At 39.5% G+C, this 19688-nt stretch overlaps 1 protein-coding gene across 1 annotated transcript; it reads right to left on the bottom strand.

The window, feature by feature from the left end:
- Positions 1-2780: 2780 nt before the first annotated feature.
- On the bottom strand, positions 2781-18960 carry myhb (myosin, heavy chain b). Its single transcript, XM_060919636.1, has 41 exons — positions 18945-18960; positions 18757-18814; positions 18090-18305; positions 17861-18004; positions 16942-17098; positions 16817-16844; positions 14983-15094; positions 14788-14880; positions 14626-14689; positions 14428-14526; positions 13555-13658; positions 13321-13459; positions 12995-13113; positions 12754-12903; positions 12500-12670; positions 12089-12395; positions 11832-11902; positions 11626-11713; positions 11358-11475; positions 11078-11201; positions 10860-10996; positions 10506-10761; positions 10164-10406; positions 9911-10087; positions 9657-9802; positions 9467-9557; positions 8991-9380; positions 8786-8912; positions 8569-8687; positions 8285-8481; positions 8021-8204; positions 7207-7372; positions 6970-7094; positions 6569-6877; positions 6273-6476; positions 6037-6162; positions 4710-4880; positions 4296-4400; positions 3732-3827; positions 3003-3134; positions 2781-2923 (listed from the first exon to the last, which is right to left on the bottom strand). The coding sequence occupies exons 3-41, from the start codon at positions 18291-18293 to the stop codon at positions 2906-2908; spliced, it is 5811 nt and encodes a 1936-aa protein (XP_060775619.1). The 5' UTR covers positions 18294-18305; positions 18757-18814; positions 18945-18960; the 3' UTR covers positions 2781-2905.
- Positions 18961-19688: the final 728 nt, after the last annotated feature.

The following is a 19688-nucleotide window of genomic DNA, read 5'->3' as shown; positions in this document are numbered from 1 at the left end:
TCTTGGTGGTGTAGTGGTTAGCACTGTTGCCTCACAGCAAGAAGGTCCTGGGTTCGAGCCCAGTGGCCAGCGAGGGCCTTTCTTTGTGGAGTTTGCATGTTCTCACCATATCTGTGTGGGTTTCCTCTGGGTGCACCAGTTTCCCCCACAGTCCAAAGACATGCAGGTTAATCGGTGGCTCTAAATTGACCGATAACCTGGCGACTTGTCCAGGGTGTACCCGGCCTCTCGCCCATAGTCAGCTGGGATAGGCTCCAGTTTGTCTGCAACCCTGTAGAACAGGATAAGTGGCTACAGTTAATGGATGGATGGATGTTAAAGGACAATCCCAAAGTTTTCTGTCTACCATTTCTTCTTCTTCTTGGCGGCACGGTGATGTAGTGGTTAGCACTGTCGCCTCACAGCAAGAAGGTCCTGGGTTCGAGCCCAGCGGCTGGCAATGGCCTTTCTGTGTGGAGGTTGCATGTTCTTCCCATGTCTGCGTGGGTTTCCTCTGGGTGCTGGGTGTTCTGGCTTTCCCCACAATTCAAAGACATGCAGGTTAGGCTCATTGGTGGCTCTAAATTGACCGTAGATGTGAATGTGAATGGTTGTTTGTGTCTGTATCAGCCCTGCAATAACCTGGCGACTTGTCCACTGTGTATCTTGCCCATAGTCAGCTGGGATAGGCTCCAGCTTGCCTGTGACCCTGTAGAACAGGATAAGTGTCTACAGATAATGGATGAATGGATGTTAAAGGACAATCCCAAAGTTTTCTGTCTGCTATTTCTTCTTCTTCTTGGCGGCACGGTGATGTAGTGGTTAGCACTGTCGCCTCACAGCAAGAAGGTCCTGGGTTCAAGCCCAGCGTCCGACGGGGGCCTTTCTGTGTGGAGTTTGCATGTTCTCCCTGTGTCTGCGTAGGTTTCCTCCGGGTGCTCCAGTTTCCCCCACAGTCCAAAGACATGCAGGTTAGGCTAATTGGTGGCTCTAAATTGACCGTAGGTGTGAATGTGAGTGTGAATGGTTGTTTGTCTCTATGTGTCAGCCCTGTGATGACCTGGCGACTTGTCCAGGGCGTACCCTGCCTCTCATCCATAGTCAGCTGGGATAGACTCCAGCTTGCCTGTGACCCTGTACAGGATAAGTGGCTATGGATGGATATTTTTTTGTTCTGGCTGCTGCCGTTAGTGGTCGCCACAGCGGATCTGTTCCTTATTACTGATTTGGCATAGTTTTTTTTTTTTTGTGGGAGGTGGTCTATTTTTACACTGGATGCCCTTCCTGATGCAACCCTCCCCAATCTATCCACGGTTGGGACCGGCACTAAGTATGTGCTGACTTGTACAACCCTAGTGGTTGGGGCTTTTTTTTTGGCATCTCCTCCTGACTTCCGTATCTTTTTCTGTAGCACCAACCGTCCTCATATCCTCCTTCACCACATCCATAAATCTGATCTTTGGTCTTCCTCTTTTCCTTCTACCTGACAACTCCATCTCCAGCATTCTTTTCCCAATATACTCTGGATCTCTCCTCTGTACATATTCAAACCACCTCTCAGCTTGTCTCCAATATGCCTCTAATATTCTTCTTTCTAACTCTGTCCAACTTTGTTACTCCCAGTGAAAATCTCAGCATCTTCAGCTCTGCTACCTCCAGTTCAGCCTCCTGTCTTTTTGTCAGTGCCACTGTCTCCAGTGGTCTTACTACTGTCTTGTACATTTTCCCTTTCATTCTGACGTGCAACCCCAGTGGCTGGGTATTTTACCTAATCTGCATGCCTCTGAACTGTGAGGGAAACTGGAGCACCTGGAGGAAACCCACGCAGACACAGGAAGAACATGCAAACTCCACACAGAAAGGCCCCCATCGACCATGGGGTTCAAACCAGGAACTTTCTTGCTGTGAACCACTACAACACTCTGCCACCCTTTTCTGCCTGCTATTTAACATGTGTCATTACCATGAACATTAATTCTAACATGTTTATTTCTACTGAAAAAAAAAGAACAGAAGCCCTTTTGAATTAAAACATGTCTATAATAGAAGCCTTAAGGGAAGTTGTTGGAGTATGTTGTATTTGGGATTTAGCCTTTGAGATTAAGCCTATTTGCTAACATTAGTCCAACTCTAACTAGTTTTCCATGCTTATCAGCTTTGTGGTTGTAGGATGTGACTACAATATATGAAGGCATGGTCAAGATAAACTTCCAGAGGTTCAAAATGTTATTTTCACTTCACGGCTAATTTCTCCTCAACTTCCTTTAAACACTTGGCTGGAAATAACTCATGACTAAATCAGTAACATTTAAGCTGGTTGCAGATTGTGGACAGAGTGAGCACAAAGACTTTTAATAATTAAAGACGTTTGCCATATAGTCATGTGATAGCTACATTTAATATGTCTTATAAGGATGTGAGGATGTGGAAAAGAAGATTAGACCAGATTAGACAAAAAGAAAAAGACCCAGCACTTTTACAGAAGGGATGAAAGGTATTGTCTTATTATAGGTACATGTAATCAGGCAAATAATGGAAAACTATGATGTCTCGCTCAATTAACGTTCATGAGTATTGGTCCAGCCTTCACACTACAGCAAAAGTACCAAATAGTTCATGAGTTCAGAGTTTTGAATTTGTCATCTAGGCCTGTTAGTGAGATTGTGTTAAGAACAGAGATGGAATCTTGATATAGCTATTAAGTGTGGATCTAAATAGTTGACTTTGTGTAAGCTAGTGGCACTGAAGCATTAACCATGTTTCTAGAAAGATACAAATGGACAAAACAAACCAAGACATCAGATCATAAGCTCTTTTATTGGTGTAGGTCTACTCCAGTTAAAATTCTGATGAAAATACTTTGCATGCAACTCATATTATATGAGTTTTAACTCCTCTGTGCTCTTCTGTGCCATCCTTATCATGTTCATTCAGCTTCTTTACCCTGTAAAAACAGAAATTTTAATCAATTAATTAATCAATCAATTAATTAATTAATTTCTCTAAGCACAAAAAGTACTTACCCTTCCTAATTCACGGCTCTTGGCTCGGAGCTTGTTGACCTGTGACTCAGCGATGTCAGCTCTTTCCTGAGCTTCCTCCAGTTCATGCTGTACCTTTCTAAATCTGGACAGGTGAGTGTTGGCCTGCTCTTCCTGTAAACAGATTTAGTGGTTTTATCGATTCTTAGCTGCAAAATGCAGATTGCTTAGAATCAAAATGCTGATTGCTTTGAATAATTTAAAAGCTGCATATTGTTACCTCCACCAAGGAGGTTATGTTTTCGGTAGCGTTGGTTTGTTTGTTTGTTGGTTTGTCTGTTAGCAACATTACGGAAAAAGTTATGAACGGATTGCTCTGAAATTTTTTCCAGAGGTGTGACTGGGCACAAGTAACAATCCATTAAATTTTGGCGGTGATCCGGGTCACCTTCTGGATCCAGGATTTTTTTAAAGGATTCTTTATCATTGCGAGATGAGCTGCTTGGCAGAGGTCTGCGCTCTCCGAGTGCTTTTCTAGTTGTGTAATGGTCCCATTTTTGTTATATCTTATAATTACATTGTCAATCATAAACCTCGCATTGACATATAAAGTTTCATTTACATTTACAAATAAATATAAAATATATTACAGAATAATAGATCTTGCACCTCAGCCTTTCTCTGAACTGGTCCTATCTCCCTTCTTAGGCACATGCAGTTGAAATCGGATTAAACCACCATACGTATATGCAAAGCCTAAAGATTACTCACAGCCTCCTCAGACTGTCTCTTGTAGGACTTCACTTTCAGCTGCAATTTGTCAACCAGATCCTGCAGTCTGGTCACATTTTTCTTATCCTCCTCAGTCTGTGGGGAACAATTAAACGTTTTAAGTAAATATGTAGGTTAAACCGGTTACTTTCCGACCAAATAATACAAATATTGCACAATAGAGTGTCAAGAATATGAGAAATGGGAAACTGTGTCGTTCTGTTTCACATGACACCAGCATGCAACCAGCCAATTGTGCTGGAGAAATAAAATACTTTCTAATGGGAAATGGCTTAATGGTTTCTGCTAACCCTTAAAATGGTTAGACAATGATGGAAAAATTGTTAATAAAACCATCATATCAATTGCAGTTTGGAATGTATTTTTTCTTCAGGGAATATCACATTTTATTTTTTGAATATCGCATTTAACTCTCTCAAGAGTTTCTGCTTTGGACTGGTTAGGTGGAAAACCAGCAAGAGGGGTTTTTTCTTTCTTTTTTTTCTGATAATTTGTAGTTGTAAATGTTGAGGTAAGAAGAAAGGGTATAGGCTGATGTAGTACCTGGTAAGTAAGTTCTTTCACCCTCCTCTCATATTTGCGAACACCTTTAATAGCCTCAGCCGAACGCCTCTGCTCACCTTCAACTTCATTTTCCAGCTCACGGACCTGAAGCATATACAGCATTTTAAATATCCATGAGCTCAAAAAAAAAAAAAGATTAAGAAATAAATTTTGACATGTAGTAATAATAATAATAATAATAATAATAATAATAATAATAATAATAATAATAATAATTTTATTATTAGTCTTAAAACAAATTTCATCCAACCTTATTAAAATGTTGTTTAGACAATGAAATTAGATATATATTCTATCTAGTGTATCCACCAGTGTTTGAACAGTGGTGTAAATTAAATGATCATTAGGTATGTACATACGCAGAAATTATACACCATGCATTATTATACATACTCTAGCCTCCAGTTTCTGGAGTTGTTTCTTGCCACCCTTCATGGCCAGACTCTCAGCCTCATCCAGGCGGTGCTGCAGATCCTTTACTGTGGTCTCCAGGTTCTTCTTCATCCTCTCCAGGTGAGCGCTGGTGTCCTGCTCCTTCTTCAGCTCCTCTGCCATCATGGCAGCCTGCAATGACATTTTTTATGAGATGGTTGACCTTTAAATGCAAGCAATCTATGACCTTTTTAAAAAATTTTGATTTCCAGCTCCATGACAAAAATTAACAAATATATGACAAAAGTTATTTTACTGTATTATTTTATTATTGTTAATATGAAGTTTTGATACAGTACCAGTCAAAAGTTTGGACACACCTACTTGTTCATAAGTTTTTCTGTTGTTTGACTATTTTCTACATTGTAAAAACAATGCTGAAGACATCAAAACTATGCAATAACATATGGAACATATATGGAATTATGTGGTGAACAAAAAAGTGTTTAAAAATGTTTCATATTTTAGATTCTTCAAAGTAGCCAGCGTTTACCTTGATGACACTTTGCACACTGTTGGCATTCTCTTAACCAGCTTCATGAGGTAGGAATGCTTTTCAATTAACAGGTGTGTCTCATCAAAAGTTAATTAGTGCAAGTTTCTTGCCTTCTTAATGCATCTCAGATCAAACAGTAAATAGTAAATAATAAAAATACAGTAAATAGTCCTATTTCACAACTGTAGTGATCCATATTATGTCAAGAACCGCTCAACTTAGTAAAGAGAAACGACATCCATCATTACTTTAAGACATGAAGTGTCTTTTTATTTAAAAAAAGAAAGAAAAACCACTGAATTAGAAGGTGTATCCAAACTTTTGACTGGTACTGCAATTTAGATATAAATGCTGCTGTGTAAGTGACAGTGATCTAAGCTACATATGTACAGGTGTGCACAGAGGCGATTCTAGAGTCTGTTGTGGCCCCAAGCAAAAATTTCCAGGGGGCCCTTCTGACCAGTGTTCATCACCAATATGTTATAAATAATCTGACACCAATGAAAAATGTATGAAACCAAAGTTTTTTAAATTCCAAATGTGAAAATACAATGGTAAAGAACAATAAAAACAATAAAAAACAAAATAAATAAGTCCTCGGGCCCCGACTCTCGGGGGGCCCCTGGGCCAGGGGGCCCCAAGCAGTTGCCTGCCTTGCCTGTTCACAAGCTGTGCATTAGGGCGTGCATTAATTGTACATGTACAATCATGCTGGTTGAGAGCTTCAGTGTATTGCTTGCTGAAATATAATGAGTGGAATCCATTTTGTTCAAAGTGCACTATTTCGCTCACGTCAGTGATTGCTTTCTTGGCCTTTTCCTCAGCATTGCGTGCTTCCTGAAGAATGTCTTCCATTTCACCCTGAATCTGCACAAGATCAGCCTCCAGCTTCTTTTTGGTGTTGATAAGGCTGGTATTCTAAACAGACAGAAATGATTAGGTTTAATTAGGGTTTAAATACAATAACAAAATATTAAATCTTAATGCACGGTAGATCTTCAAAATTTACGAAAAAAAAATGTTCTTACCTGAGAATGAAGCAGAGTCACGCGCTCACTGGCATCTACCAGCTCCTGTTCAGCCACTTTGCGGCTTCTATCGGTTTGCTCCAGAGCAACTCTAAGCTCCTCGATCTCTGCCAGCATCAGGTTGTTTCTGCGCTCCACCATGGCCACTTGCTCCTTCATGTCTTCTTGTACGCGAATAGCCTCATCAAGATGCAGTTGGGCATCCTGGAAAACAACAACAACAATGAATTAGTTTTTCTTTTGTTTCTTCTCATTTGGACTTCTTTAAGGTTTAGTCTTTAAGTTTGTAAACCAACCTTAAGCTGGCCTTGGACATTCCTGAGCTGTTTCTGGGCTTCAGAAGCCTGGCGATTGGCATGGCTCAGCTGGATCTCCATCTCATTGAGATCACCCTCCATCTTCTTTTTGATTCTGAGGGCATCGTTTCTGCTTCGGATTTCAGCATCCAGAGTGGTCTGCATGGATTCAATCACCCTCTGGCTGTTTCGCTTGATCTGCTCAATCTCCTCATCCTTCTCAGCCAACCTTCTGTCAATCTCACTCTTCACTTGGGTGAGTTCAAGCTGGATGCGAAGAATCTTGGATTCCTCATGCTCTAATGTGGCCTGAAACATTGGGTGAAAAGAATTTCAAGCATGGTATTTACAGAATAAATAATGTACTATTGAGACTTGAAGCTTGTTTATATGTAACATACCTCAGCTTCCTCAAGAGCTGCCTGTATTTCTGATTTCTCACACTCCACTGTCTTCTTTCCCTTTTCCAGCTCATGAATAGTTTTTCCAGTCTCACCGAGTTGCTCGGTTAAATCTGAGATCTCCTCTGTATGAACAGGAGTACACACAAGCTAACATTCTGAAAGAAGTCTTAAACATGACACCAGTTCACATAGCATGGCATTATTTTGCAGGGAGGTATGTACAGGTGGACTTACGCTGAAGGTTTTTGTTCTCCCGCTTCAGAGTCTCCAGCTGGTCTAGAGCTTCTTCATAGGAGTTCTTCATCTTGAAAAGCTCTGTGCTAAGAGAACGAGCCTCTTTTTGTGCTCCCTCCAGCTCTGCTTGGCTTTCTTCAAACTTTTGTTTCCATTCAGCCAAGATCTTCAAATAATCAAGATCAACAGTTATATTTAAGCTTCTGTATTAATTATGGTGGTATTTTAACTTCATCTCATCTCATTATCTCTAGCCGCTTTATCCTTCTACAGGGTCGCAGGCAAGCTGGAGCCTATCCCAGCTGACTACGGGCGAAAGGCGGGGTACACCCTGGGCAAGTCGCCAGGTCATCACAGGGCTGACACATAGACACAGGCAACCATTCACACTCACATTCACACCTACGGTCAATTTAGAGTCACCAGTTAACCTAACCTGCATGTCTTTGGACTGTGGGGGAAACCGGAGCACCCGGAGGAAACCCATGCGGACAACATGCAAACTCCGCACAGAAAGGCCCTCGCCAGCCACGGGGCTCGAACCCGGACCTTCTTGCTGTGAGGCGACAGCGCTAACCACTACACCACCGTGCCGCCCTATGCTATACTTGCTATATGCTATATAATATACAGTATATAACTACTTTAATTGTTTTATATATATATATATATATATATATATATATATATATATATATATATATATATATATATATATATGGTCAGTTCATCATTGCTACTTGGAAACAGTGTTTTAGACTTATTCAGTATTTGAGAAAGTGGAATATTGTCAGCAGTTTAGGTTCAATATTACCTTGTCAAAATTTCTTTGCTTCTTGTCTAGGTTGGCTGCAAGTGCATTAGCTCTCTCTACATCAATCATGAGGTCCTCCACTTCATTTTGCAATCTCTGCTTTGTCTTTTCCAGTGATGCACACTTGGCATTCACTGCTTCAATGGACTCTTCAGCATCCTGTAAGCGCTGGGCAAGCTTTTTCCTTACAAAGGTAATGGAATGTCACTATGCTATTACATAATTTTCTTTTATTTTAACAATTATAATATGCAATGTATTTACTTTGCATCTTCAAGTTCCTCAGTGCGCTGGATGGCATCAGTCTCATATTTGGTTCTCCATTGAGCTACCTCACTGTTTGCCTTAGACAGTGCACGTTGCAACTCAGCTTTGGCTTCCTGCTCTTCTTCAAACTGCTCTCTGAGAAGGTCACAGTCATGGCGAGATGACTGCAAACCATGGGCCAGGGCATTCTTTGCCTTAAAGTCAACAAAAGTTGTAAAATTAATGCTTGGATAAAAATTTAGACTGATTATTGAAGTTACTTTAAATACATAACAACTTACCTTGACCTCTTCTTCAATGTGTCTTTTCAGCTCCTCAATTTGTTGTGTAAAAGCTTGTTTGCTTCGAGTAAGCTGAGAAACAAGAGCTTCTTTCTCTTCCAGTTGACGCCCAATTTCACCTATTGGAATAACAACATAATTTAGGATAACAATTTTATAGATATACTTTATTCTTCGATAAAATGCATTACTGTCTTGGTTTACCCAGATTATTTACCATTTTCTGTCTGAAGGCGTGCTTTTTGTGTTCCAAAGTCATTCAACTGACGAAGTTGCTCCTCGTTCTTGGTCTTGAACTCACTCACTTGATCTTCCAGTGTACGGCACATCTTTTCAAGGTTAGCCTATCAAAAGCCACAAGTATCATGTTTTAAGTTTTCTTACTCATGCACCACATTGCCTTGCACTGTGTATGTAATTACCTTTGCTTTGGCAACAGTCTCCATGTTGCTAGTCAGATCATCAATCTCCATTTTGAATTCACTCTTCTCTTTTTCCAGCTTCTGCTTGACCCTCTGAAGATTGTCAATCTGCTCACTAAGCTCTGCTACGCTGTCAGCCTGCTTCTTACGGAGAGCTGCAGCAGTGGCTTCATGCTGCAGGGTGGATTCCTCAAGATCACGGCGCAACTTTTGAAACTCAGCTTCACGTTTCTTGTTCATCTCAATCTGGGCAGAAGTGGCACCACCAGCTTCTTCAAGTCTCTCACTGATCTCTTCCAGTTCTCTAGAGAGATCAGCTCTCTGCTTTTCAACCTTAGCACGGGCAGCACGCTCTGCTTCAATCTCTTCTTCAAGCTCCTCAATACGTGCCTATGATGAATGTATTATTCTGTGATAAGTTCTATGGCATTAATAAGCACAAAACAATGATAAATGACAAAGTAGTTTTTAATGACCTGGAGTTCTTTAATCTTTTTCTGAAACTGTGCTCCAAGAGACTGCTCATCCTCAATCCTACCAAGAAGTTGGCTTATCTCAAAGTCCTTCCTGTTGGTCATAACAATAAATAGCTCAGAGATGACAATTTTGAATTAGCGCCTCATTCATTATTTTTAGGGAACAATGTTATGGTCTTTGAGCTCTCACTTTTTAATCTTTTCATCTGACTGTTGCTTATCATTTTCCAGATCCATTATGGATTCCTGGGCCAATTTGAGGTCTCCCTCAAGCTTTCTCTTAGCTCGTTCAAGATCCATACGCAGCTTCTTCTCTTGTTCAAGAGATCCTTCAAGCTATTGTACACAGAATAACAAACCAGGATAGAGATCAAATACTTAGACAATAATATATGATTTTTTAAAAATAAAATATAACTTTTTTCAAAAAAAAAACCACCTTACATCATCTACTTGTTGTTCCAGCTTAACCTTGGCTTTCGTCAGAGTATTGACTTTGTCTTCCTCCGCTTGGAGATCATCAAGAGTTTGCTGATGTGCCTCTTGAAGAGCTTTCTTTTCCTTCGTCAACTTCACAATGGACTCATCTAGAGATGCCATTTCTTCAGTAAGGTTTTTGACCTGAAAAGACACTTACATAAGCATTGGTGGCAGTAACATTATCAAATGATAAATGCCTTATCCATAAAATAAAGACCTTGTTCTCAGTAGCATGCTTCTCCTTCTCCACTTTAGCTAGGGTTAGCTCCAAATCATCAATGTCTTTCTTCAGCTCAGAACACTCATCCTCCAGTTTTCTTTTCTTGCCAGTCAGTTCAGCATTGATTTCCTCCTCGTCCTCCAGTCTCTCGGTTATCTCTTTGAGCTTGGCTTCGAGCTGGATCTTGCTTTTGATGAGCCCCTCACATCTTTCCTCAGCATCTGAGAGATTTTCAACTTCCTATAATTGGAAATGATGAAATACTTTTCATAAAGCACACTTTCAGTAATAATAAGTTATAATCTGAGAACTTGGCTTAAAGATGTGATCAAAACTTACTGCAGCTACTTGTAACTGCAGGTCATTTTTCTCCTGCAGTAGTGTAACCATTTTTTCCTCAAGCTCTTTCTTTTTTGCTAGAGCCTTTGCCAGATCTTCTTTCATTTTCTCAAAATTCTCCTTCATGGCAGCCATTTCCTTCTCAGTCTCTGCACTCTTCAGAAGTGGCTTGATCTTGAAATACAGCTTCATCCATGGCCAGTGTTTCACATTCATGAATGAGCGGATGTTGTATTGGATGGTGAAGACAGATTCTCTGTTACAGTGTTAGAGTCCTTTTGTCAGTATTTTAGGGTAATAGCAATACATTTATCCTAACACAAACATACGTTTAAAAGCCCTGACAGACAATACCTTCTCTCCATCATCTTGGCAAACTCTCTCCTCATGAGGAAACCTCGGCAAAGTGCCTGAGTCATGGTTACAAGAATAGCAAGCTTTTCATCTCGCATCTCCTCAAGAAGACCCAACAGTCCAGCTTTGAAGAACACCTGTAAATAAAATTTTATAATTATTAAGACACAATTCTGTAGTGAATGCAAGTGAAAGTCAGCTTTGTTGCCATTTCTTACCTTGGTATGTCCAAACTTGTACTGGGTATGATCAATATCAATGGAACTGAGAAGCTTCTCTGAAGCTTTCTTGTTGTCAATGAACTGCCCCTCTGGGATGACACTGGCATTCAATACTTTGTATCTAAAAGACAGAAAATCCCCTTAACTTTGACAGTAAGTTGATATACACCTCTGGGCAGATTTATAAACTGTGTGCGATTATAATTTGCTGTGATATACTTCATCAGATATAGAAATGACATCTATAATGCACGTGTGTATTATGTGTAGAAAATACCTCTGCTTAAAGTCACCATAAAGGATTCTGCTGGGGAAACCTTTTCTGCAGATTCTGATACCCTCCAGTACACCATTACAGCGCAACTGGTGGATTACCAGGTGATTCTCCATTAGGCCTAAAGGTGCGAAGAATGTGTCAAGCAGTACTAAAAATCAAGACATGGATTGCCTAATGTCCCTGAGGCTTTTGGTTGTTTCAGCCTAATTTCCTTTGAAGTACAGGACCGTGCTCTATGCACAGAGAAGAAAAGATGACATAAACTTACCTGGTGTCTTGGTCTCATTGGGAATAATGCAACGCACAAAGTGTGGATGAGTGCTTCTTAAGTTGGTCATAAGCTTGCCCAGGTTTTCCTGTTGAATTGGAAAACAACCATATAAACAATCATCCATCCTCTTTCAAAGACCTATTGAAGGCTTAATATCTCACTGCATTGGAGGCATCACAAGAAATGCATATATAATATTTTACCCGAAACAGAGCTGACACAGTCTGGAAGGAGCCACCCTTTTTCTTCCCTCCTTTTTTGGGAGCTCCTTCACCTGTTGATTCAACATACCAGTAAAGTTGCTTTGATTCAGCAATGTTTTAAAATTGAACAAATTTGGAGACATTTCATATTTCACTTAGCCCACTTTTCCCCAAGAACATTAAACAATTATTCTAACAGTGAAGCAAATAGCAGCTTCTTTAGTACAATAGTCACGACAAAATAAACTGCAGCACACCTTCAGCAGAGGCATGAGAAGCAAACAGAGAAGCCAACAGTTTAACTGATGACTTCTGGTACAGCTGAACAACAGAGTCATTCAGGGGGTCCTTATTTTTATCCAGCCAGCCTATGATGTTGTAGTCCACTGTGCCAGCATAGTGCACCAGGGAGAAGTGAGCCTCTGCCTTGCCTTTAACAGGCTTTGGCTTCTGGAAAGTTGCAGTTTTGCCGAGGTGTTGGTCATACAACTTGTTCTTGAATGTCATGTCTGTGGCCTTGGGGAACATACACTCTTCTTCAAGGATGGAGAAAATACCCATTGGCTGTGTGTGAGAACAGAGTTAGCATATTTTTCCTGGAGAACAGCAAAATAAGAACTTTGCTGACCTACCAAAACCTATGTAAAAACTAGGTAATTATTCTTTACCTTCTCAATAAGTTCAATGCAGGCTGCCAAGTCCATACCAAAGTCAATAAACGTCCACTCAATTCCTTCTTTCTTGTATTCCTCTTGTTCCAGCACAAACATGTGGTGGTTGAAAAACTGTTGCAGTTTCTCATTCGTGAAGTTGATACACAGCTGTTCCAAGCTGTTGAACTGTTAAATAGAAACAGATGAGTGACTTTCCATTCTTTTTTTCTGAATGGAATGATATTTATTTTAGCACCTAATTTACTCACATCAAAAATTTCAAACCCTGCAATATCCAGCACCCCAATGAAGAACTGCCTTGACTGTTTGGTGTCCAACATTTCATTGATACGTACAACCATCCACAGGAACATCTTCTCATAGATTGCCTTACTCAGAGCCATGGTTGAATTGTTGACCTGTTTGAAAGAGCAAAAAAAAAAAAAATCAAGTAAATAAGTAAATAATTGTAATTATAAATATTCTCTGTTTCTGTGATGTTCTCATTACCTGTGGCACAGTCTGACCTTTGGTCACAAACTCATTCCCAACCTTGACTCTGGGAAAGCACAAACATTTCAGCATGTCGGCTGAATTCAGGCCCAGGAGGTAAGCGATTTTATCAGCCACTGAAGGAATAAAGTTTATATAAATTTTTAAAGCTATGAAACCACCTTTCAATTTAAGTGAACTATATATTTCGATATGCAGGTCATTCCAAAAATGGGCAAAATAATCAACCATACAATACATCTCACGCCACATTAGCATAATACAACCATGGTAACTGTCATGTCACTCTGAATGATCAGAACCTGAAACAAAGTCACCCTTACCCTCAGTGCCATCAGGCTCGGCCTGCTCCTCTCTCTGCTTCTGCTTAAATTTCATGTTCCCATGATGCATCACAGCTCCTGTTAGCTTGTAAATGCTTATCTTCTCGTCTGGAATGAAGCCCAAGATGTCAATGGCAGTCTGAAAAATAAGAAAGCACTCATTTACATATGTGATATCAGTGGTCAGACACAAAAGGCAGCCTTGAGATTACACCTGTATAAAAATGTTCTTACATCTGTGGCAATGAACTCTTCCACGTCATTGATGCTTTTGACCGTGATCTCCCCGTGACTGATCAATGGATAGTCATATGGGTTAGTGGTGATCAGGAGAGCCTCTGCAGAAAAACCAACCAAACAAATAAATAAATTTATATATATATATATATATATATATATATATATATATATATATATATATATATATATATATATATATATATAACTATGCACAAGTCTTAGGCACATGTAAAGATGTTGTAGACCAAAAATGGCTTAAAACATATTGAAATTAAATGTTTCAACATTAAAAAAAAAATACTATAAACAGCAGTAAGCCATAATAAATTAAATAAAGTCAATATTTGGTGTGAGACGACCCCTTGCTTCCTTGCTTGAAAAAGAAACATAGGAGTCTCAGGTACAGTGAGTGCAGTTTTATAAGGAAATGAGCTGTAGATTTTACTGAGCGTCTTGCAGAACCAGCCACAGTTCTTCTGGACACTTTGACTGTCACACTTGCTTCTTAATTTTGCAGCAAAACCCAGTAACCTTCATTATGTTTTCTTTTTTAAACTGAAAAGTGGTCTCTTATGTAATATGCTGCTCAGATACAAACATTTTTTTTTCTGTAACATTTAATTTTGTGCTGGAAAACAAATGTTTGGAACTCTAAAATGTTTTTGTACTGACTCAATAATGTAGAAGTCATAAAATAGAACTCTATAACAAAGCTTGTATGAAAAAAATAGGGGGCCTAAGACTTTTGCACAGTACTGTATGATCCACAGAACTAAGGAACACAGTGTGAACACCAAAATAAAATGGTCTGCTTTGTTTGAGTACACAAAGTGCTATCAGTTTAAGACTCATGTACGCATGCATTACCCAGCAGTTCGGGCTTGTGCCCAGTTGTGAGCTGGTAGAAAATGTGGTAGCTCCTTTCAGCTGACAGTTGGAAGGTTACTCTTGACTTTTCCAGCAGATCTGTACAGATAATCATATGGGGTAAATGCTACTGAGTGATAAAGGGATATACTATATGTTGGATGTATATTCTTAATATAATATATTGAAATAACTCACAAGTTTCAATATCAGCTGAGGCCAACTTTCCAGTGGAGCCAAAATGGATTCTGATGAATTTACCCTAAGCATTGGAGAATATGTTTAATAGTATGCATATTCAAAACATTCCCTTTATTACAAAAAAGTTTAAAACCAGCCAGACAATAAAAAATATCTTACAAAGCGAGAGGAGTTGTCATTCCTCACTGTCTTTGCATTACCATAAGCTTCCAACAGAGGGTTGGCTGCAATGATTTGATCTTCCAGCGACCCCTAAAGATTAAAATATTATTATTAAAAATAAAACTGATAACAAGCATTTCACCAATTAGTATACTGCTTACACTGCAAACAGCAGTGCACTATTTCACCAACCTGCATTTTACCAGCAACAGGTTCTGCCTTCTTCTGTCCAGACACTGCGATTGTCGCAAAGTACTGGATGACCCTTTTGGTGTTTACAGTCTTTCCTGCACCAGATTCTCCACTGAAATGAAAACCAGTTCAGAACTTACAGCTGTATGCTACAACAATGTAGTTCCTAAAGCATAGCTCTATTATGTTTCAGTCAAAAACTCTTCAGTATCTGAAACCTGCAAATGGTCTGCTATTTTTCTTATTTGCTTCCACCGATTTTCCATAATGCTCAAAACATTGTGCTATTATTTTTAGTTCATGAAACATAAACAAAGCAAACTAAACCACCAAAATATTCACATTTATTGTAGTTATGGTGGTTGTTATAACCCAGAGCCCACTTACCGTACATGATTTAAAGGTCCCATGGCATGAAATTTTCACTTTCTGAGGTTTTTTAACATTAAAATGAGTTCCTCTGACCTTCTTAAGTCACCCCAGTGGCTAGAAATTTCATAATGTGTAAACCAAACTATGCCCAACATTTCAGAATGGCGCGTCAAAACGGCGCGTTGATAAGCTCTTCCCTTTACTACGTCAGCAAGGGAGATGATCCCCACGCCCCCCCTCTGGATTCCCACCCACTGTATGGATTGCCCCGCCCAGTTGTAGTGAGGAGACCATAGAGGGAGGACACAACAACATGGCATCACCTAAGCGAGCGAAACATGGAAATTGCGCTGTACATGGATGTGACAACACAGAAAAGAGTCTGTTTTTACTGCCGACGGGAGAGCCCCTGAAGACGCAGTGGCTTAATTTTATTTACTTCAATAATACGCCATCGAGTCTACCTAAGACGGTGTATGTTTGTCGGAAGCATTTTCCTGAGGAATGTTTCCACAACTTGGGACAGTACAGGGCAGGTTTTGCACATCAATTGTCACTGAAGCCTGGGTCCGTACCAAGCATCCCTGCCGCATCAGCCACAAACACCGAACAAGTAAGTGTATAACTGGTCGTTTTGCCGTGTTTTAAAATCGGTGCGTTAGCCTAGCAATGGCTACATTAGCTGTGCAGCTAACCGCTTCCTGCAGTTAGCCAGGTAATCTGCGCTACGAAACTAAAGAGCATGCAGCATGCTCTGTTAAACTGAGTTTAGTCTGGAAATTGACTGTAACTTATGAGCTTATGTTTGACTATTGCTCCGCAATGCATGCCTTCTGTTGGATAAGCGCTATGTTGTTGTAGTTGCTGCTTCTGTCCTCTTTGGTTATGGAGTGCGTGTTCAAGCCTAGGGTATTATACGTTCGTAAACTACCACTCCAAACACTCTCACTCTCTGTTCTCTGTGTCACGTTGAGTTTACGAAAGGAGTCCGAGGGAGAACGGGGTTTTGTCTTAGCAGCGTGGCTACAGGCGCTGATAGCAGCGAGTATGCGTGTGTGTGTGCGCAGCTTGGTCAAGCCCCTCCCCCTCCCTCCATGGCCCGCCCCCACCCTCTACCCTTCCCCGCCTCCTGCTTCTCATTAGCAAAACGACGCACTGGGAAAAGCGCTGAAATGGGGCTTTCTCCCAGGAGGCTATATTTACGTGCCAAGGGTTCATTTCGAGAAAGGCTGCGGATATAACATCCAGAAGCCTCCACGAGCCCGTTTAAAGCATCAACAAACCACCATGCCATGGGACCTTTAACAGAGAAAAGTCTACTCATTCAAGTTATTGTGGAGACATGATCTTTGTGTGATATTATTTTCAAAATGATGCCCCAGGTAGCTCTTGACACATCTAGTTCATTATTGGTTACCACAGTTTACTGATTTTTATAGAGACACAGCATTTCAGGACTTACGTAATCAGGATTGACTGGTTCTCACGGTCTGGAGGGGGAAAAAACCCAACAAATTTACATGTAAATATATTTACTAAGCACATAACTGATTAATCACATTTGGTAAAATTTTGAAATCTTCATACCAGTGAGCATGAACTGATAAGCATTATCAGAGATGGAGAAGATATGAGGCGGGGCCTCAATTCTCTTTTTGCCCCTGTAGGCAGTCACGACCATACTGTCATACACTGGGAGCCACTTATAGGGGTTCACAGTGACACAGAACAACCCAGAATAGGTCTGTACAAGGGGAAGAGATTAAATAGTAAATGTAAACAATGTATGTAAACCAGTTAATATGGCAGTATACATAGGTTTATAGTAACATAAGACACTATAACCTAAAGGTTAGAGAAGCAACTTTGGGACCAAAAGGTTGCCAGTTTAATTCCCTAGATCAGCATGAATGGCTGAGGTGCCTTTGAGCAAGGCCTCTAACCCCCAACTGTCAAGTCAAGTTTATTTTTATAGCACTTTTAACAATAGACATTGTCGCAAAGCAGCTTTACAAAATTTAAATGACTTTAAACATGAGCTAATTTTATCCCTAATCTATCCCCAATGAGCACGCCTGTGGCGACGGTGGCAAGGAAAAACTCCCTCAGATGACATGAGGAAGAAACCTCGAGAGGAACCAGACTCAAAAGGGAACCCATCCTCATTTGGGTGATAACAGACAACGTGATTATAACAGTTTTAACATGAAATCAGTTTTGTTGATGTTCGAACTCTTCATTGATGGAAACTTGAGTGCAAAACTGTTCATGACAACTGCTCCCTGGGTACTGCTCTGGGAATGTGTGCCCCCCCCCCAAAAAAAAAAAAAAAAAAATTAAAATAAATAAATAAAATGGTAAATATGAAAATGAGTACAAATAGTTACTCTATTTTTGTAAAGTACTTAATATTGCTCCGGGAAAAAGTAATGGAATCAAATGTATTTTATATATTAAATATAAAATGTACTCACATAAACTATAAATCATCATAAATCATACTCACATAAATCATCCATGCTGCATAACGCTCTTTGAGGTTGTACAGCACAGCAGGCTCATTGAGGTGGGTCATCATAGCCATGTCTTCAATCTTATCAAACTTTGGAGGATTCATGGGGCAAATGTCATCCTCCTTCACTGTCAAGACCTGCAGTGAAATAAGAGCAGTTAATTGTCAGTGACATCAATATCAGACATTAAACACTTCTTCAGGTTCATTTTTCCCTACTCACTTTGCCACACAGAGTTTTGACAGTGGCTTTGCCTCCCTCTCTGCTCTGGAGGACCCCTTTGAGGTACATCTCAGTCGGCTCAGCCACAAAGTAGGCCGTTTTGGCATCAAATGGTAAGTTTTGTGCCTCAATCCTTTCTCTCTCTGGCTTCCGGAGGTATATGGCCGCCTGGCCAAAGCACTCCATTTCCGAATCCACACTCATGGTGACACCTTACTGGAGAATATATTGTTGTTTTATTGCTTTTTGTATATCTTTTTGTCTAATCATGTAAAAAATTTTACCTAATTGTTTAACACTGAGAATAAATTAATATGGTCATAAAATAAATCTGATATTGAAAATGACAAAAATGCCATTAATGTATAGTTCTTCCATGTACTATGTACTGTATGTGGCATGCAATAACTTCAGCAATTTAGGTATGATGTTGCGTACTGACTAAAGTCTAACACTTATTGTCTGATCATCTTTGGGATCTTGACACAGTCCATTAAAAAATTAGGCATTACACAATGATGTCATTCCACAATGATGTCATCAAAAAAAAAAAAAAAAAAAAAATATATATATATATATATATATATATATATATATATATATATATATATATATATATATATATATATATATATACATGCACACACATGATGGCAGTTGTATTTACCCTGTCTAGTGCCTCTCAGGAAATTCAGAGATGATTGTTTCGGGGTTGCTCTGTGATTCTGTTAAAGACAACAAAGTTTATGTATGATATCTTTAGTCATAATTTTAGGGCTTGGATTTTACAGAGATTCATTTTGTCTTGTTTTATTTTAATTTTTTGGACAGAAGAAACAGCTATAAGTGACTCACCTTCGTTGGGTGCCTGCGTATCCGATGAGGAATCTCCGGCCGACTCTTATATAGACCTTTTAATGTGTCGTCACCATATCTGAGCCGCTCAATTTGGTCATGAATTTTTACTTTGTTTGCCCACTAATGTTTGACATCCTTAAGGAGCATCTCACAACTACTTCAGTGTATTATTTTTATCCTGTGATGAACTGATGCCAGCTTATGAGCACAGAGATGTTGTTTTAGCACATAATATATGTCAATAATAAATACAAAATCAAAAGGTCTGTATTATTTGACTTAAAAACAAAAATACAAGGGTATCATCATCATCATCATCATCATCATCTTATTATTATTATTATTATTATTATTATTATTATTATTATTATTATTATTATTCACTACATTGATTAACCACTATTGATTCACTACAACTGAATTGATCAAAAATTATATTTCTTCCATTTTATCAGGCAAAAACTTCTTTGTCTTGAGGCTTTCACAGAAGGATCATCGAGAGAGAGAGAGAGAAAAAAAAGGTCAGATAGCTGAATAGCTCCAGGTAGTTGTTAATCCTTTTCTGAATGTCCTCTGGCATTATAATGCTCCCTGCTATAACTGTGGATAAGACACCAAATGTCACTTGTATAAAGTTGCAAGGGCCATGGAAGCCCAACATGTTATGAAGAAATAAAATTGGTATATTGTCATACCAAAAGCTCTAAGAAATAGCAGGAGCTGCCAAAGAGATTATAGGGT

Source organism: Neoarius graeffei, chromosome 4 (assembly GCF_027579695.1).
Source record: "Neoarius graeffei isolate fNeoGra1 chromosome 4, fNeoGra1.pri, whole genome shotgun sequence".
Lineage (NCBI taxonomy): Eukaryota > Metazoa > Chordata > Actinopteri > Siluriformes > Ariidae > Neoarius > Neoarius graeffei.
This window is presented reverse-complemented; position numbering and strand designations above follow the sequence as displayed.